Source organism: Homalodisca vitripennis, chromosome 1 (assembly GCF_021130785.1).
Source record: "Homalodisca vitripennis isolate AUS2020 chromosome 1, UT_GWSS_2.1, whole genome shotgun sequence".
NCBI classification, from domain to species: Eukaryota; Metazoa; Arthropoda; class Insecta; order Hemiptera; family Cicadellidae; genus Homalodisca; species Homalodisca vitripennis.
Window position 1 is genome coordinate 194,551,753 of NC_060207.1, and position 21,673 is coordinate 194,573,425.

The 21,673-nt window shown below is 35.2% G+C and overlaps 2 protein-coding genes across 3 annotated transcripts in view; one reads left to right on the forward strand and one right to left on the reverse strand.

Moving 5' to 3' along the window:
• Positions 1–14,012, reverse strand: part of LOC124352985 (nose resistant to fluoxetine protein 6-like) — a 54,943-nt gene extending 40,931 nt beyond the window's left edge. Inside the window, exons 1-2 of one of the 2 annotated variants that reach the window (XM_046802753.1) lie at positions 13,819–14,012; positions 3,476–3,546 (exon numbers count right to left, since the gene is read on the reverse strand). In XM_046802753.1, the coding sequence (XP_046658709.1) occupies positions 3,476–3,545 (70 nt within the window). In that variant the 5' untranslated portion in view covers position 3,546; positions 13,819–14,012. The remainder of the gene's footprint in view (positions 1–3,475; positions 3,547–13,818) is intronic. The other variant, XM_046802754.1, reaches the window with a different exon arrangement.
• Positions 12,928–21,673, forward strand: part of LOC124352984 (ionotropic receptor 25a-like) — a 31,856-nt gene continuing 23,110 nt past the window's right edge. Inside the window, 2 exon segments of the mRNA XM_046802752.1 lie at positions 12,928–12,962; positions 18,285–18,367. Of these exon segments, the coding sequence (XP_046658708.1) occupies positions 12,943–12,962; positions 18,285–18,367 (103 nt within the window). The 5' untranslated portion in view covers positions 12,928–12,942.

Sequence of the window (21,673 nt, forward strand, 5' to 3'; positions counted from 1 at the left end):
CTTAAATCTAAATTGGATCAGGAGATTGGAATAGCTTTGAGTGACTATCGATTATCTCTAGACTGTTTATTATGTTATAGAAAAAGAATACATAGATCTATTGTACAGTTTTTTTCAACAGAAAATTGCGTGCGAAGCCGCGGGTAACTGCTAGTATATATATATATATATATATATATATATATATATATATATATATATTATATATATAACTGCTAGTATATTATATATATATATATAAAAGTATATATATATTTAAATAATATATATAAAAAAATTTTGCTGTCTACGTATCTACTGTTCAAGCAACCGTTCTGAAATTTAATTTGTATTAAAATGTTTCTGCCTGTTTGAACTGAGTGTCAACAACTTTTAAATACTCAGTTAAAATTCGATTATGAAACAATATTAGAATAGTTTTCAAATTGTAAAATATTCCAGGCAACTATTTTTATCCACCTCTTATAAAATTTCTTAACATTTCAACGGATTACTAAAATTTTGTCGAAATAAGAATATGTTGTGATTCATTTTTATGTGTAATATGTAGGTCTTATTTGTAATCGTACTATTGATATTATTTCATATATAAGCCCATAAGCCAGATTGAAAGAATTTAGACATCTTCACCTTTTTTAAAATGTATACTCATGCCTATTGATAGACAACAATATGCACTTTTTAATAGAATATTAAATTATAATTTTTAAATCAATTTTTCAAGTTCAAGTTAAAGTTCAATCTTCTTTATTATCTAAAAATACATAATATAAATAAAATTTACCTCCCAGTGCACCTCAAGCCGCGCGTGCGGGAGTTCAGTTAAATCATAATTACAATTATCTTAGTGTTCATTGTCCAATTCATATTTCCATAACATTGTCTTCACTTAAACTAAATTCATAAACTAGCCAAAAGCAGTGTAAATCTAATAAATGGTATACCACGAGATTATTATAATATTACTTAAAGTAAAGCAGCATTAACAATATGTACAAAAAAATGTAATTATAAGCTTTACAAATTTATAAGCAATAATAAAAAAAAAAATCGTATGGGCTCCTTAAATTCACACCCATTTGTTTCTTAAAAGTAATATCATATTTTTCAAATTGAGCCTTAACGGTATCCTCCATAATTGACAAAACTTCTTCTTGGAAATTTGGCCAAAAATGTCCTTAGTAATTGTTTATTTTTGCTATTTACTCTTACCTGAGCAGCAGTTCTTACACTTCCATGATTCACGACGTACTTGTCCATGCGATTCCATGTGCTTTCTAAAATATCAGCACAAACGAAGTGTAGATTTGTTTTACATTGAGAACAAACAGGCACCCACATCAGGCAGAAGATCGTCGCAAACGGCACAAACACTCATCTTGATAACACGGAGAACAGCATTGTGTTAAATGTTAAAAACTAATATAATCCATTTTTGTACAGTTTGATCTTTTTACTATAAAAAGCTCAGGTTAGTTTCGTTATTTTATGGAATGAATTATAGAAATTGCAGTTTGACTTATAAGTTTATATAGTAATTATAAAATAAATATATATTTTTAATGCAATGTAAAGAACCGCCTATTTATTAACGCTTTATGAAGAATCGAAAGGCTTTATTGAAATGGTTTGTTGTGCGTCGTCTGTGCGATAACTCTTATTATAAAGGCCCTAGTGACTTCAAACTTGGTACATATGCTCTTCTTATTGGTCTAAATAAGAACTCTATTGATTTTAAGATAAAGAAGAAATCGTCTGTGCGCTTTACACTCTGTCGAGTCTTTCAATGCTTCTAACATCGTTCGGGTTATTTTAAGTAATCTCGTATTTGGTTCACAAAAAACATCATATATGTATAGTACTTGTATTCATTATAACACTTATCTAGCAGTTTGGCATGAAATAGCTAGATTTTTGGCTGAAAGTATAAAAACTCGTGAGTCAAATTTCACTGTTATAGAACATTGGGAGGTTAAAAAGCTAAACTATAGTTCTTATAATGGTTGAAATTCCCTATGGATGTTACATTTTAATCCAAATAAATTTGCTTTTTTATGCAAGTCATGATACTTACGTGTATAAAATATTTACTTTGTCTGACGTAGGGAAATTGCTGCTGAATAAGTGATGAATGATTTAAGGCTTTGCCTATTTTTATATAGATTTGAATGCAAATTATTACCGGTTTTCAGTGCACGGAATATACGATTTGAACACATTTAATTCCAATGACGATAAAAACTTATATAAAAATGTAAAACACCATGAAATTAGATGAACAAATAAATTTACATTATTAGATTATGTGCAAGATTTGCGGTTTGGCCTAAACATTCATTCAAATTCAAGGTAAAATAATTTTTGGTGCCATTATTAGTTGTAATCAACAACCGCCGCACGCCAATGCGCACGGACCCTTCTCTTGTGCGAGGAGGCAATTGTCTATCTCGTGTCGCCTCGCCTTGTGCTGTCGACTGCTCGCCCTGCTGTAGAGGACAGTAATGGCGGGTCGTCGGGAGCGGGGTGAGGGGCAAGGTTGGATTCTCCTCCATCCCCTCTGTCCCCACCAAGGCCCCTTTGGAACAAAGCGAGAGGTGCTGTGACAACTGAAACTTGAAACAGTCTCACGGCACCTAAACGAACCGTGGATCGTTGCACAGTACCTAAACTTATAGCGCCTAATATCACAGCACCTAAATGACGACTTTTTTTCTGTAGGTGGTATGAGATTAGGTGCTAAAAGATTAGGTGCTATGAAGCCGCACCTGGTGGCGGCCTACCCCCTCCGGCGATCCCCACCACTCCCTTTTAGGGTGGTGTGATATTAGGTGCTATAAAACTCCAGCACGATCTTTAGGTGCCGTGCGACTCTCGGGCATTTCCTTAGGTGCTGCGAGATTAGGTACTATAATATTAGGTGCTATGAGAATCGGTGCTATTAGACGGTTAAATTTTAGGTGCTGTGAGATTAGGTGCTATTAGATTAGGTGCTGTGAACCCCCACGTCCCGCGCGACCAATTGTGTAGCGCGTCGGAGCTCCAATTTTTAAAACAGTATATAACACAAATCAGGCGGAAAACGCGCGCAATCAAACGATTGGAAATATTTGCGCGCGCATGCGCGTAAACTGACGGCGCAATAGAGCATAATTAAACTGATATATGGAAAACAATATGATATATCCCAATCTTCAAGGGGGGGGGGTTTGAACCCCCCCCATGCGCACGGGGCTGGTTAACAATCCTGAATGCTTAGGATTGGGAAACAATTAATGTAAAGCGTAACGAGTAAAAGTATCTAAAGAAGACTTTGGCCACACAGTGCCCTAAATCTGGTATAGCTATTTTCGAACGCCTTGAACGCATCTATGATTCAATAGATTGATGAATAGTTATTTAATTGTGTGTTCTTTAAAAGTGTTGGAACGTCGGAATATACTCGTACACGTATGCGCTAAAACAGAAGTCTACTAACCTGTTAGTAGTAGTATGATGCTCAGGTTTGTAAGCAGGCTCCACACTCGATTTAATTGATGTAAATTCATTCTGAAAGAAATATAATAACATTATTTCTATAATGTTGTTAAATAAGACTGTTTACTTATACACAAACTACTGTTTGAGCTCGAAGGAATTATTACATAGCAGGGCTATAGCTACTTGTACTTAAAACCCAACCAGTATAACTTTCCAACGCCTCCGTTAGTTGGAAAAAGACTAAATAGTGTACTCTGTTTTAAGCATCAAGGAAGAACTATGTATCCCATCTTGTCATTATTTTATTATTTGCTACTTCACCTTTCTTCTCATGTAAGCTAAGTAAGTAGCTATAATTAGTAAGAAAGCTCGGTACGGCTATAGGTCAAACCACCGGCTCCTAACACAAAAAGTGCCAAAGCCACGTCACAATGTGTTCTGAACCGGTTTCCGCGACCACCTACTAACCCGACCTGTTAGAGCAGCTGCAAGCTCAACTCTAAATCTTTTGTTATAGTCTTCGGAATGTTTGCGAAGTAGGAAGTCTCTAGGTTACGTTTGGAGACCTTGGATAAAACTGGAAATACTGGAATCAACGCCGTAATCTGACTTAAGGAATTTAAACAATGTAAAGATAACTGTTAGATCCCTTAGCATTCGGCAAAGTTGGCCTTGAAATTTAGTCATTTTTGACCTACATAGTCCCCTAAAGTCTCTTGCATTCACCTTTCGTGACAGCAATCGACGCAATTTGAAAACTCCTGACTAGCCGCCGTGATATAGGTACAATACGCCAGACGACTTAATGTCACTATTATAGCACACACGCTTTATTAGTAAATGTCAAATAGATTATTGCAATAATTCTCACGAGATAATTTCCTAGAATGTTTAATACCTCGCCTTCCGGAAAGAAACACCGCACCGTTTATTAAAGAAGCCATGTAGTCCAACAACTTTTTACGAATTGACCTTCGAGAGTAGTATGTATATGTACATTCAACATTTCAGTGGCAAATGAAATATACCTTTTACGTTAGTTGCCGAAAGGTATATTTTGAGGTGCATCATTTGTTGCGTACCAAACTTTCTATTTAGTACTTAATCGTGGTTAATACACGCCATAAGTATCTTTTGTTTTATGGAGGAATCATAACTAGAGATCTCCAAGGGATCATATAAAATTCAAAATGTGGAATAAAATGGCCACCAGAGCTGCTGGGGCTGCGTGAAGTACGTGGTGCACGTGTGGAAGTCGGATGAATGAAACAGGGTGCGTTGTGAGTACCAAAACCCATCTTATCATTTCTTTCTTACTAATCCCGACCATGTAGATTTTGGTCAAGACCTGGCTGTGCTGCGGCCATCTTGATTTTAACACCCTAAGAACAATATTAAATACTTTCACACCCTTACACCCTTTTTTTACTCGTATAATTGGGGCAAATTACGCATTTTAAAAAAACAATCAATACGCATCCAAGTACCTTTCAGCTATTTATATATTTATTGGTTATTCAGAAAATATTTCATAAATATAGAGTTTTTAGAACCGTCCCATAGAAGAAGAAAATCCACAAACAAGTATTGCAAACATATGTTGGAGTACTTAGAATACTTTCATTTCTGTTCAGTTACTTCTAGAGGACAGTCGTTAGCAGATTGGGTTAGAACTCAGAAATCTTGAGAATTGTGAAGATCTGGAATACCGCATAGAACCCTAATTCCTAGAGAATCTTGTGAATCTAAATCCTGGATTGCCTAATCTAAATCTTTCTCTTCTATGAAGGTGAAATTTCCATAGGATTATAAGATCCTTTCTGAAATAAGTATTGTTAAAGAGTATTCTGATTTAATTGAACACGACTTTCAATGGAGAGGTTATAAGTTTAACAGTAAATGTACCATATGCATCGGTAACCTTCCTTTAGTTGTTTGAACAGAATAGTTTATCAGTGTGACTCTAAGATAACGTGTTTTGTTAATATTGATTCTAGATTATTAGATTGCCCTATGTACCTGCAGCACGTGGCATTCTCTGAAATGATGGGCTCTTGATAGCTAAGCGTGTATTGTTGAAAGTGTTCAATTTTTATTTTAGGATCAAAACTTAGTTCTGTTTCTTGATTTTTATGTGTGCATGAAATTTTATTATTGTATAATTCCACACTTAATTAATGGATATCTTTCATAAACAAGCCATATTTTGATTTTTATTAGTTTCACTATGAATAAAATGAAAATGCACGTCTCAGCTTTTGTGATGAGAGTTTTTCAGCTTGAGTTTATTGTTGCTAGATTAAGCTTTAGATAGGGTATTACATAATTTGATGTTATTACATAACTGATTGCAAAAATAATAGTTGTGTAGTACTAATATACTATGTATGAGTATTATTAATTTTTTAAATTTTATCCAAGCATAGGCATGATTAGTGAAACAGTTTTAGTTCACATCAATTTCTCTTAACTAAATATGTAGTCATAAATTTATATTGTGCCTCTGAAACCTTTCATTAAATTCTCGATAGAATTTTATTTGTTTCTAAGTTAGCCTTAAAATTCTAAAGCATCAGTTATGTAACTAAGGAAATTTATTACATCACAGTTAAAATAATCCGAACATGTACTACAGAGAAATATCTTCAAGGAATTGGCATTGATCTATGTACTCTTGGTTATTTCCCAATGTTAAAGACAGATAAAGCCAGCATTTTGATAGATGAGTAGTACTCTCCTAGGATGTATATTTAGGAACTGATACGGTTGGTCTTTTTGTCTACTTATTTAAATACTTTAAATTTCTATAATTAAGTCAATAGGTTCTAAATTAAAATGTTCTTTGATTTAACATGTAACAGGCTATGATACCCGATAGTCCAGTGACCTCGTGGGCAACCCTGTTCCCTCTGTTATTTGTGGTGACTGTCAGTGCCATAAAACAAGGATATGAACACTACAGAAGACACAAAGCTGATAACAAGATCAACAATTCTTTAGTCACCGTTGTAAAAGATGGAGTGGTGCAGGTACGATTGCGTCAATAGAATACAAATTAAGTAATAAAATACACGTTCTAGTTATGATAAAATCTAAGTATTCCGATTCACACTGCGTAAACAGATTCCTTCAACAGTTACATCCTTAAAATATTTGGGCCTCGCTCTTTTGTGCTTCACAATTTAATATTCAAAAAGTATAAAATTTAGAAGAAAAAAAGATAAGCATTTGGAACAGTATTAATTGATTTGATCTTTAAAATAAGGCACGTCCCATGATTCTGCGACTAAAATAAGGGCGTGAAAGTGTTGAAAGTGGCTACGAGATGGGGCAACACTTAAGGTTTTTTTTCTCTACACCCGGCTCTTAAAGTTGTCGAATCGGTTCCACTTGCTTTAATTCTTTAATAATCACAGCCCTTTCAGACATCCTTGTAAACATTGTATCTCCATTACAACGATATTAATGTTCTTGTGAACAGACATAGAAAACTAAAAGCTTCTGAATCATGAGGTAAGACTAGTCACTAAAACGAAATTATAAATATAATTGATCAGTTTAAAGAAAAAAGTGTAATTTATTATCATGAATGAAAGGAAGAAACCACTAATGAAATTCATGAACCAGCACGTAAAATATGTTAAGTGGCGAAAAGTTGTAGTAAAAGGATCTTTGGCTGTGTGATTTGATTTATATACTAAAATATAGAAAGGATAATAAAGAATATAAGTATATATTTACAGTCATAGGCTTTTTCTCAAAATTTGCATGGTTAAACCAATTAAAAAAGAAAGTAATGATAGATATATTCACAGAAGGGCGAATTTCACGTCATTTGCAATCAGGTGAAGGAAGTGAATTCTATAATAAGGAATGCAAGAAGTTATTGAATGATTACTCAAATATTCAATGTTTAAGCTATAGCAATTTAAAGGCAAGTGTGATTCAGAGCTTCAACAGAACACTGAAAACCAACACGTGGAAGAAATTTCTTACAATAAATTAGACCTTATAAATGGTTTCATATATTAAAACATTAGTTTATGATTATGACAACAAATTACATTAAACCATTACAATGGAACCGAGTGATGTGAATAACAAAAATGAAAAACTGTTATTGATTTCTGTGTATTAATATAAGCAGAAAAGTGTAAAAGAACTAAAGTTTGAAGTAGATTATCACGTTTGTGTAAACAAGTATAAGGGATAACTAGAAAAGAGATTGTATTAGTTGGCTCTAACCGGTGACGCGACCGCCAAGAACGACATACCGATATAAAAAAACTTGATAAGTAATGCAAATGTCCTTGCTGAGCAGCAAGAGTGACAATCGCGAGTGTCGGTGTTGGCTTCAAGACACAAACAGGTTTGTATATGTTAGCTCTACACCGGCGACGCGATCAACAAGAGCGGCATACCGATATACAAAAACGTGATAAGTAATGCAAGAGTCCTTGCTGAGCAACAAGAGCGACAATCACGAGTGTCGGTGTTGGCTTCAAGACACAAACAGGTTTGTATATGTTAGTTCTACACCGGCGACGCGATCAACAAGAGCGACATACCGATATACAAAAACGTGATAAGTAATGCAAGAGTCCTTGCTGAGCAACAAGAGCGACAATCACGAGTGTCGGTGTTGGCTTCAAGACACAAACAGGTTTGTATATGTTAGCTCTACACCGGCGACGCGATCAACAAGAGCGGCATACCGATATACAAAAACGTGATAAGTAATGCAAGTGTCCTTGCTGAGCAACAAGAGCGACAATCACGAGTGTCGGTGTTGGCTTCAAGACACAAACAGGTTTGTATATGTTAGCTCTACACCGGCGACGCGACCGACAAGAGCGACATACCGATATACAAAAACGTGATAAGTAATGCAAGTGTCCTTGCTGAGCAACAAGAGCGACAATCGCGAGTGTCGGTGTTGGCTTCAAGATACAAATAAGTTTGTATTTGCCTGCCCGACTACCCGAAACATTCTTAAAAATATTTATATATATATATATATACATTTCAATGAGAGTGCCTATGGCCGAGTGGTTTAAGATGTCGGACTTTAGATCTGAGTAAGAGATAGCGCAGGTTCAAATTCTGCATGTAACCTTAGCGTTTTTTATCAGTACCTTCAACGTTGTACTGTATCGACTTTAATAAGATCCTCGCACAAGCAGCGTCTCATGAGGAAGAGCTGAATTCGGCTTAAAAGGGGATCGGCCACACATAAACAAATTGAAATATTTCCTAACATGTTTAATATTTTATCATGATGCTTATTGAAGTGAAATTTAGTTGTTAGAATCATTAGTAGATGGCAGAGAATATTTGGCAAATTACTGTTATCGGTATGAGGTTATATGTCAAAATAACACTAGTATCTGATGATAGTGGCAAGTCAAGGCTAGATATAAACTAAAGTGAATTTTCAAAATCTCCACTTTTCTAACGAAATTGTTGTTTAGTCTTTACATGGGCGTAATGTGTAACCAGGATTAAGTAATCACAGATGATAAAGATTTTCGCGTGCATCTAGAGGTTATGGAATAATGTTGGGGTGCTTCCCCAAAATATTTACAGGTATTCCACTCTTGAAATTTCCGGCTACTTTTAGTCAAATTTTAGGAGAAAATATAAATAATAACTATACCCGAATAAACGTTTTAAGTCTAAGACATCAAAACGTATATTTCGAGACTTTTTAACAGATGCAGTTTTAACTTTAGTTTTAAGGGTGCTCTTTCCACACTAGTGGCATTTTTAATGAACACGTCAACCTTTTGTAGGGGAAAACAGTCCAAAGCAACAGAAATTTTTTACTGATATCCCTGGGAATCAATTACGTGATCTCTCGGTTAGAGATCACTCCTACATAACGGTGAAGATCAAAACAGGAAAGATACAAGGTTTTTGGAAGAAACGTAAATCCTGTGTAACATCCCAGAAAATATGTGACTCCTAAATATGGTTTTCAACCACTTAAGACTAATTTGGTCTAAAAATACGACAAATTCTGTTATCTCGTTAAAAATAGGTATATTGTTCCAATAATAAGTTATAATTACTATTTTACTACAATTTTAAATAGTTTTTAATAAACACAGTGTATGTACATTAAAATATTAGTTAGTTTATATAGGTAATTATTTCAAACATAAAACTCGTCCTTCAATTGCACCATGAAAGTAGAATGAAATTAAATGCCAATAACCTGTCGTGTACCCAAAGGTTATGTGCTAGGACCAATTATTTTTATTTTATTTGCACCGAATACCTTTAACGCTCTCAATAATCGGATTAATTTATGAAGCTGAAAGTTAATGAAAGTTTATGAAAGTTAATGCTGCTGGATATTTTGTAACTGATTCGTATTGGTATTCGGTAGAAAAATATTTAATTTTTTCAGCCAAATACGCAGTTTTCTCATCACTCCAAATACAATAAATTACGAATTTCACAACGATTAGATAATGCAGCACTGAAATAATAAACTTGATTAAAAAAAGAGTGCCCGGTTATTCCCTACCAGAAGTTGTAACAACGATATATTGTAAATAGTCAATCGTTGAAAGTAGGAGGAAGTATCTTAACGATTCTTCACCGAACACACTATTAATAATACTATCAAACAGCTTACGTCTAAAGCCGATGACTCATCGGGCGGAGTCAGTTTCAAGCAGGTCGATGGGGAAGTAAACACAAGATTAGATTAAATCAATGTTTAATGAGATCTCTAATCTGTTGAAGAGTGATAATGACTCTTTTTAACTATAGTTGTCTGGTTTGGTTTATTCTGGAAATGTTCCCTACCATATCCAAACGTTTATAATTTGTTTTCATTGTTATTACTAATGCGGGGGTGCAGCACAGCCAAATTAGGGGGTTACTGAGGGGGGTTATGCCTAAATGTAATAACGAATCAATGATTTATTCCATGTTTTGTTAAGTTTAAAATAAAACTCAATATTGCGAGAAACAAACTGTGTTTGCCGCAAAGAGATAGTGAAAATGGCAAGTGTGATGTGGTATGGATGGATGCTGGCATGACGTTTTCAAAGTATAGGCCTAATCAATTCAACTAAGTAGTCAGAAATAGTAAATTGCTAAATGTAATGAGAGGACATTGCAGGTTTGGTGACGATAGTGTGCGGAATGAATAATGTTTTGAATGAAGTTATTAATGATTGTAGAGTAGTAAATGCAGTAGTAGTGTATGGAGGATGTTGGACATTTTACTTTTTCGGCGAGAAACAGGCAGAGTCAGACACCTGGGGTATAAAAATGTCGCGTACAAATATTAGGAGTTTTATATCAACCGACACATTTATGTGTCGGTGCACAGTTGCATATCAACCGACACATATATGAACTCTTAATTATCTTAAAACAGTTTTAGTAATACATTCGAAATTATTGTTTTAACAGTGACCTGGACGGATGAAAGTTTTAGTATATCTGCTGGTATGGTTGGGTAAAATGTGATTATGAACAAATGAAAGAGGAACCAGAATGATGTCGTAATTGTGTGTGTCAGTAAATGTTTCAGAGTGGAGTATGAGGCACAGCCTGCTCACGGTGTATTGCAGCCTTTCCTTAGATAATGATCTCAAATTATTCATTAATGACCTTGAATCATACTGCAGTAATAATATCATAATGATGAGACCGAATACACTGGCTAGTTGGCGACGTCAATTGTTGCATTTTGCAGGAAAATCAAGGTTATCAGAACGTTACCTTGTCGCATTGTATGGTGGGGACTTTGTTAGTTGTATTAACATTCCAACTAAAGCCATTGCAAATTCATCTAGCTGTAACGACCATATTTTTGTCAATATAAAGAACACAGAGCGTATTGAATCGGGCTTACTTAAATCAAATATTACAGATATAATGTTATTACCGGACTGAACTACCTGTTATAAATAACACAAATAACAGTAATCTTGACAAATTTGATCAAGTTTTGGTCTGTAGATACGTTTTTGAGCAGGATTAGAACGCAGTTGCGGGCTTAGATGACGTGAATTCAAGTTGTAATCTCCTTTTTGAAATACTAGGGACCATAATTGAAAAAATAAGTCTCAATTTTGTTCGGCTAGAAAACGGAAAACTAAGCCTTAGATTACAACTGGTAGAGCTTTCTTAATGAGGGTTTTCTGTTTAGAAACCTATTTGAATGATAAAAACCTGAACGATAACTTATTTCATTTACAACAGAAATTCAGGATCTAGTTGGGCGTAATAAGAAGGTACTTACAGTTTTCACACAACTGCAAAAGATTTTGACACAGTTAAAAGAGAGGTATTGGTAAAAAAAATTGGATTGCATAGGTGTTACAGGTATGACTATAGAATAGTTAAAAAATAATCTAAGCGAAAGATATCAAGTTGTTTCAACTATACGGCAATTATATCGTAACCAAAGAGGTCGAATATGGTGTTTTTCAGGTTAGCGCACTAGGACCACTTTTGTTTCTGATGTATATAAACAATATTGGTAAAATTAATCTAGTAGATGGTCAGATCTTTCTCTATGCAGATGACACCGCCTTGTTGTTTGATGTATCAAGCTGGAGGGAAGCACACAGTAAATTAAATTTACACATAACGAAGTGCATGGCAACATCTATCCGTGCTTAGTTGTGACGGACATCCTGTAAACTTTACTATAAAACCCCATACTTGTGTAGGCCAGAATGAATGTGGCTGCAATGTGACTGTTGAAAGAGTGCCAGATTACAAGTATCTCGGCATAATATTTGAAAGTGGACAGCTCATGTGCAATTGTTAAAGAACGGATTGAGAAACTTTATTTATATATTTTGTTATTCATAAAATATTAACACTATTTATTATTAAATCAGCTTATCGCGCATATGTACAATCGTTATTACAATTAATTTTGTATTGTTTCTTGGGGGTGGTCCATATAAAAGTATTCTTTCACCATTAAATACTTCACAGAGAGACATTATGAAAGCGGCAGTACAAAAACCCAACTGAACATTTACTTAGTAACTTCAAGATTTTTAACATAACTCATTTATATGCATCAACGATAAGCTTATATATTCGTAAAAATCTAGAAAATATGCTCAAACAAACCAACCACCCATACGTTACAATGGTAACGTTATTAACACATGTTAACTCGAGTATTATGACATCAAGAATCAATAAATCTATAAATGCTACAGGCACATTTTATATAGCTAGAATTGTTTCTTTAAAACTACCCCACCAAATGAAAGTTCCTGGTCCATCCACATTTTATTTGTATAAGAATAGTTAATAACTGGCTCGTAGAAACAGGCATTACAGGGATTGATAATGTCTTATACTATTACAGGCTGACCTAACTGCTAGGGTATTTACGTATCTTAGTAGTGCGTCTGTGTGTGGGTGGGTGTGTGCGTGCGCGCGCGAGCGTGTGTAAGTATGTATGGGATATGGAGGATGAGTGTACTGTTAATTAGGTGAGGTAAACTCTATGATTGTGTCTATTTTAAACCCAACAGTGTCGATTTTTTTATTTTTAGAAATGTTTGCGTAGACCAAATCTATTTATGTTTTAAATTGATTATATAATTTTACTATTTATTTGTACCTTTCTGTAGATAGAGTCACAGTCTGTACAACCAGGGATATCATTAATTTACAAACGAAGAATTAATATACATGTTATTAATTAATAAAAATGAATAAATTAATAAACCGATCGTGGACTGATAAGACTCGATTTTTACAGGTTACGACCTATGCTGTGATTTTTCTAAACGTAGAGACTAATTTTGATTGATCGTTTTTGTGGCTGGATATAAATGTATATAAAGATATTGTTGTATTACATTGGTGACTTAGTCCTCTCTTCCCTGAAATAATTTTCTATACAATACATTGGTTTCCAGGGTAAAATCTGAGCAGCGAAGCAATTGTGTTTATAGATACAGTGGAATAATCTTGTAATATTACAAACTGTTCTTTCAAGATTAAATACGTGGCTTTGTTAATGATTGATAACTTTGTGGTTTTATTATGTGTCACTCATTAATATGGTTTGTCTTATTGTGCGATTTCATTTCTTGCAAAGTCTATTTACGTTTTCTAATATTTCAGTTCAGAAATGGTTTGTTTTTTAGTTTTAAGAAAATATTTTATTCGAACCTATTTTTCATTGCTGAATTCTAATTATTCACACGCAAGTGACAAGAAAACGAGTGTTCAACATTTAAACGACTCTAATTGGTCTTACAGTAAAATTTAATTCTTTTGTGATAACAATGAAAACGAGGAAAACAGTCTTAAAAATCACTCCAATTTCTTACAACTAACCTGTGAGGCCTGTAGACTTCGACAGTTGCCCGACAGTATCAGATATCACAACTAGCACTAGACTAATCGATTATGTACTTTACAACACATTACAGTTTAGAGAAACGGGTAATTATATTTTTAAAGGTTGGTATTACCGAGGATTACACTAGCCGGACAGTATACAACAATCTCTCAGCCAAACACCGCTGAAACAAAACGTCCTCTACACAGCGGTGGCGAGGAGCTCGTGGAGGGAGAACTAGAGGGGGAGGGGAGAGGAGAGGTTATAAATACCACCAACTCCTACTTTAAACGGCTTAAAATATATTCTATTTACAATGTGAGATTAATTAATTGATAACATGATAATGTAAGTTAACGTATCTTAATGAGACGGCAAAATTCTCTAGTAGTTTACGTATTGACGAATATGAATGTAGGAATATAATGGACGAGTAAGCTTTGTTACTAAATTACTTAGTAAGTTGCATTAATTGATGACTGATGGCAATCGAGGGAGAACTATGGTAATACAAGGAGCCCCGAACAACTGGTAGGCACAAGGTATATTGCTGAAATGCCGTCTCTAAAATCCGATTTCCCCTCATCACCACTCCAGGTGTTCTGGGAACATTTACAAGAGTCCCCGTCGTCAGAGGAGTAGTAAGGATATCATATGACACAGTAAACCTAATTCCACACTCCAGTCACTAATAGAAATAAAGTTAGATTTTAGATTAAATCTAATATTATTAATGAATTGATTTTTAACGTCATGCATTAATGTTAATCTATTAACATGACATGATCCATTCATTGTAAATGAGCAGAATTCAAATGTTGAGATATCACATGAAAGGACCTCTCTTCAGGTACGATTATGAAAAATAAATATGCTATTTAGTTTGTGTTATTCGTTGTAACACTGTGAATAGAGACGTATCGAAGTGCATGTGTTCATAAGTTGATGACGACAAAGGCATAAAACGGTTGAAGGTTTTTTTTATGAAACCCATCTAACCATTTCTCGAAATTTCGGTTTACATTTTCCTAACGTTTGCGTCTTTAAACCATAATATGAAGAAACATCCATTTACTGCTCTTTCCCCATGCAATTTAACAATTAAAAATGCGTGGGGATTCGCCCCAGATGTGAACGGATTGTATTTTGATTCTCAAATCAATTTTGTAATTTTGTACGGTACAGAGTCCAGGGCTGGATTTAGAAAATACAGACCCCTAGCCTGTGGTGCGAGTCCTGGGCTCGTGGTTTTGGAGGTATGGAATATTCTACAATCAAAGGGAGGTCCGGGTCCTCCCCCCGGGAAAATTGGAAAAATAAGTGAAAAATCGTGATTTTTAAGGAAATCTGCGCTAAATACTCTGTATTATCTGGTTTTAACATATTAATGCTTCGTCAGTTATAACAAAATGTTACTACCAAAATGTCAGTCACTTTTGCTGATTGGTTTCCGTCTAAGCTTCTCCGCAATGAAGCCGTTAATGATTTCCTCCTCTCCTCGCACCGGTGAGAGACACTTTAAACTCACGCCACCCCGCTGTTCTGCTCCCATTGTCAGTCACCATGCTCGTACACTAGCCCTCTACATTCACAATAATGGTCTTGTATCAAGTATGTACGTACAACGTACTATCTACGATAACAAAACATGACCAGTGACATAATTTTGTAATTGTAAACGTCCTAGGCCCTCGCCTATTTTTTAAATCCGGCCCTGATGAATGTCTTGAAATCTTTCGATAACTGGAAATTACCTCAGTAGTCGAAATTACAATTTTTCTTTAATTATTTGGCCAGAATCCCAATTATTTTTTATTCTAAACACAATATTACGATTTGTAATATATAAAAAAAACGGAATGTAAAATAAAATAATATCATCCATCGTCAATAATACATTGTTAGGCGTCGATGTCGGCAGACGCCTTAGGGCGGCACTGACAAGTAAAGAGCTCTCAATGTCACTCAACAAAGAACCACAGTGAAAGTGTTGAACAGTGTTATATTTACAACTCCGAACAGATTTAATTTAACGAGTGATATATTATATGAATCCACTACATCTGCCTGTGACTGTATCAAGTTGTATCTCCAAGAACTATTTATTGAAAATAGTAAATGCTTCCAAATGTCCCCCGTTCGGTCCCAACTTCATCGAGTCTTGGAAGGTGTCTGCACGTACTGTTTGAGGCAGTCAACTAGAGCAGCACATACTTCAGGGACAATCAGGGATATTGCTTGTTTTTAATAATTTAAACAAATACATAAGAGAGTGGTACGAATCTCCTGTCGCTAAAAAACGAAGAGTAACAGCTAAGCGGTCGTTAACACTTATTGCTTGGCGGAAGTTAGTATTTGCTCTTGCAACCTTAGGCCCAATCATGAGAACCAATGCTTCAAAATCAGCATTTGAAACTCGAGTAAAGTTTGTAAATAAACATCCAGAAGTCAAATCTTGGCCACTATACTCATACCTTCTCTGTAATAGTTGTCTTTGCCACCACCTGCGAGGAAGGGGTTGATGCTGGTTGATCACAACGAAAGCCGCGGCAACACATGCTAGTCGCTTACGACGATACACCAGATCCCGGTCAACCATCACTGCACACTACTCCTGCTAGACTGAGCCTTTTCAGAGCGAACTCTAGTTTGTTCGTCCAAACACAAAAATTTTTGTTCGTCGAACAAAATGTCTACGAACTTTTAAAATGTTCGTTGTCAGATCACGACTGCAACCATGTTCAACGAACATGATCACCGAACGTTCGCTAGGTGTGGACGAGGTATTACTGCTTGAGGGCGGCTTACTTGCAGCATGACTATTCGTGCAACCACTGTCTGGAACAGGGAAGCAGAAGTCAGCTGGTACAGAACTATTGTCGTAGGTGGCTACCTGTCACAAATAATAGAACTGAGTGGCAAGGTGATTAATTATTGGTCCACCTCAGCTCGCCCGATAGGTCAGCACACGTCCATCAATGAATGATGCATGCTACCATCAACCTTACTTGCAGCATGACTATTCGTGCAACCACTGTCTGGAACAGGGAAGCAGAAGTCAGCTGTTACAGAACTATTGTCGTAGGTGTATATCTGTCACAAATAATAGAACTGAGTGGCAAGGTGATTAATTATTGGTCCACCTCAGCTCGCCCGATAGGTCAGCACACGTCCATCAATGAATGATGCATGCTACCATCAACATCAACACATCGATCTGCACCATTGTTTGGACAACAATTCATCGTGTTGTTCAGTATCCATGGCGATGGCCAGCGCGAGCATTGCAGTCTTCTTGGACTCTGCTAGTAGTGACATCCCTCGGTTTAGTTCAAGTGGAATGCAAAAGTGTTAGTTTTTTTCGCTACATGAAAACTTCGATTGTATTCAACAACGGCATCCCAAATGTTAAGGTAGCAAACCGATCGCTTTTTAGAAGAAACGCTTATATTATAACTCTTGGTTTTTAAAAATAGGGTAATTTCTTGTTTTACATATCGTCATAGAACCAATTTGGAAAGTAGTTTCTAGATGTTTAATCTTACGCCAAAATAATCGACTTCTTGTTATGGAATAAATTGATAATTAATGAAGATCTATTCGTATTCGTTCATAAACATTTTAATCATTTTCAAAGCAAAAATTTATTAAAGTCATAAATATAATTAATAAAGTAACAGGAAATAATGCGGATACACAACGTTATTTTGGATCCGTATATGTTGATTTATGTACAGTTATTAATATATAATAATAAAAAAGAATAATTATGCTTTAAATTTGCACCAATTTAAATTAATGTAGGACACCCATTTAGTATTCTTCAGCATAAAAACTTTTAGTAGATATTTCACATAACGTAATTTAACTGACATTATCGTTATCGTAATTCATAGTAAGTAGATGGAACTTATTGAAGAGAAGACTAACTTTTTATGATCCGTGTGATATTAGCGTAGTCCAAAGCGTTGCAGGAAGGTGAACAGAGATATAGAAGAGATTATGAGTAAATAATTGAAGAATAAATTGGATATTACATACAAAAGAAGGATATTAGAGTCGTAGAGATTAATATGTGTTTTTGTAAAATATATAATCATGAAATTTTGTCAGATCAATATGTATTATTTTTGTTTTATAAGTCACCAACAAAATGTGTTTTATAAAACTAAGGCTATAGTTCAAAGGTAGATATTTTATTTCACTACACCTAGCTCTGAAGTAATAAACTGCGACATTTCGTACAATTTTGTTTTAACTCACATATTTGTTATACTTTTTGAAGGAAGTTCCTCAGCCTTCACAGTTGAAAGAGTTAGTTAAATTGGTATAAGCATATTTAACTATACATAAGTTGTTATATAAAACCCATATTGACTTCTTACTTGCATTATAAAATACAAATATTGTTTAAACAATGATGGAATTCTTATGAAGAATTTCAAAACATATTCCATTTCAGGTTAACTCTCACTTCAGCCACTGCCCTGATTTGGATGATCGACATTTCGACCTCAGCGCAAGTGGGCCAGTCTTTCAATGTGTGTAAGTGTACTTTTGAATTGCACTAGAAAAAAGTGAATGTGCCCTTTATTACACAGCCAAAGGCGCAGCACTCTCTGATCAAAAAAGTATTCTTTTAGTTCAAAAAATGTCATGAAGTAATCTAATAAACTGTTCCAAGTTCAGACTAAATACAATAACTCAGTTTATTTAATTTATTAACTTTTCTGCATACAGCATACTTCATTCTACGTTGTTTACCCTAGAGGTTTTCAATTGAAGAAGAGAGCAGATATATTTCTCGAAACGTCATGTTCTAGTTGATATACGCATAATTACGGCGGTCTACTAGTTTTTAGCCAAATTATCAATAAGTTGGCAGTGTGTGATAAAGACCGTATTGATTGGTGTTTTCCCATATTGGTTGTTGACTGGTCAAATCTCAGCCTATTACAACACAGCCCCCACTCCCTCAACTCACCATTGTAAGCAGATGGAAATACCGGCAGTTTCCTTTTACTATCAGTTAACTGAACATAATTCTCCACATCAAGGTCGAAATATTTCAAAACTTTGATTCATTATTGAGTAAACACGGTGAGAAACAATGATAATCACTTGACTTTTTTTAGTCTAAATTGATTTAAAGTGGATAGAAATTCATTAATTGAGACCTTCAAACTAGTTTTTAAGTATACTTATTTCATAATACCGTTAAAAACCTTAGTATACCAAAAATTCAAGAACTTTTACGAACGTTGTAGAAACTGTACATGAACTTTCAGTCACTTTCGAGCCCATAGTGCCTTCATATATGAACAAAACGTGTGCATAACTTTAAAACCAGCTGTTCGACCAAAGATAAACAAAAGAAACGATGACCTATAATAAAAGCAATATTGTTGCGTTAGCAAAGTTTCCATGCGAAAGAATAACATAGCTAATAGTTCCCGACAAAGGTGAATACAGTGTTAAACATCTGTCGGAAAAAAGCTGAGCAATCTAGTACTTAGCCTATGGCCGAGTATTTTTATAGGCGGAGGTGAATCGTAAATACGCCTTTGTAAACCAATAATTTTAACTAAAAAAATACTGATAAATCTACATGATTTGATTTTACCTTGGTTAGTATTGGCTCATATGCTTTTAGACAAAAATCACTCCACAACATGTTATTGATTGAGCACAATTTTATTTAATTGGCTATAACCCTTATAATTGTAGCATGTTGTATCACAGACAAAGAAGCGCTATTGTGCGAAAAATGTTGCAAGCCTGGAATGTGGCAAATAAACTAGGTATTGTTTAATGCACTTTTGCCTGGAATACATTGTTTAAACTTCCTATGATTGCAGAAGATGTTTGAGGTAACACTAGTGTTAACATTATTAATTACACTATTAATAAATAATAAAGCCAAATTGCCAGGCTTGCAATGTTAAGTCTTGTGTTATATATAGTGTTCGTTTCTCCGTGAAGGTGTATTAGTGGAAGTAAATGAACAAGATTCTTATTAGTTGAAGGTTACAATATGGTTACTGTTTCCCACCAGTTTGCAATTACTTTGCATTAAACAATCTTCAAAGTGGACATTACCAGCCGTCGTTAATTAGCTGTGTTGTGTGATAAAAATCATTCCGCATCACTATTGCAGTTTTATTACAAGTCTAATAGCATAGACTTTTAACTCAGGGGTTACCTAAAGGACAAAATTGACCATTTCAAACTGAAAACAATAACGAATTGTAAACGCCAACTTACTATTGGAGGAGTGACACCATTCAACGTCCGTAATTTGGTTGAAACCATGTACTTCCTGCAGGCTAATCATTACAGTTTTATTGCTCTACCTTCATAACCTTTTAAGGTTAGCTTGCTCAGGAACAGAGTGAGGGCCATATCTAACAATTAGGTTAGACAGGGTACGTCTTGTAGAATTTGTCTGTTTGATATAAACCCCACTTGTTGTTAATAGTGTAGGCTTATAGGAGATCAAAGTGTATGGTGACCAAATTCACAAATATGTAAAAGTAGTTAAAATAATATTGTTAAAATAGCTTGGTTTGAAGATCTTATTCATTATTATTATACAATATATCCTTCCAGACCCCGCCAGAAGCTCTGATGATGGTTGTGTCAATATTCGTCTATCAATCAATAAATGTGTCTCATTAATACGATGTATCTTAGAAAAAAGCAAAGGAACGACAATAAAATAAGAGAACTAAATATTAAGACTATTTATGTAAAAAAAAACTAAAACTAATTTGTTCACATAAAACACAAAACGATAGGTTCTTATGCAAGTTTGGTTTTCCACTGATTTGAAAAAACTGATTATTCAGAAGAAGCTATCTCACAAACGTTTCAAGGAAACCTCTGATCCTACTCACTACGCGATCTTCCAGCGACTTAGAGCCCAATGTACTGTTCTTGTTTCTCAGTGTCGTCGTAAGCTCCTGGATCGCATCAATGATTCAGTGTCGAACAACCCTAAAAGTATTTGGAGCTATGTCAGTCAACAGAGGAAAACATCGAACATACCCAAGATGATTCGTCATGAGGAATCGGTTGCGGAAGATCCTGAAGAAATTTGCCGTGTTTTTGCCAGCTACTTCGCTACTATTTTTAGTAAAACTCACGATAGTCCTCCTGTCTACCATCCTCGTGCGTTCAAAGTCTTAACAACCTGGTGCCTTTCAGTTGAGGCCATTGAGCGTAAGCTTAGCCAGCTAGATCCAAACAAAGGGGCAAGTCCTGATTCCATTCCTCCATCGGTGCTTAAATATTGCAGTGTGGTGATTTCTCCTCATTTATGTATTTATTTCAACATATTCTTCTCTAGAGGTATTTTTCCAGACTGCTTAAAGACAGGATACATAGTTCCCATATTTAAATCTGGCAATAGTACCCTTGCATCGAATTACAGACCGATTGTTATTTTAAACACATTGTCCAAAGTTTTTGAGAGTCTGGTGTTAGATGGACTTGAATTTGAGCTTAAACACCTAGTAGTGCCGCAGCAGCATGGCTTTCGCTCCGGGAGATCCACAACCACTAACCTCATCATTTTTCAACACTACATTACCTCAGCATTCGCAAGAGGTCGGCAGGTGGACTGCATTTATCTGGATTTCGCCAAAGCTTTCGATCGGGTTAGTCACATACACATATTGGCTAAATTGGACTCTCTAGGATTCTCCAGTTCTCTCCTGCAATTCTTCCAATCCTATCTTCAGGGTCGAATGCTGAGTGTGAGGTGTGGTACTGCTATTTCTCACCCCATTGGTGCTGAGTCAGGAGTTCCTCAAGGGTCACATCTGGAGTACTTTTCAACCTCTTCATCAA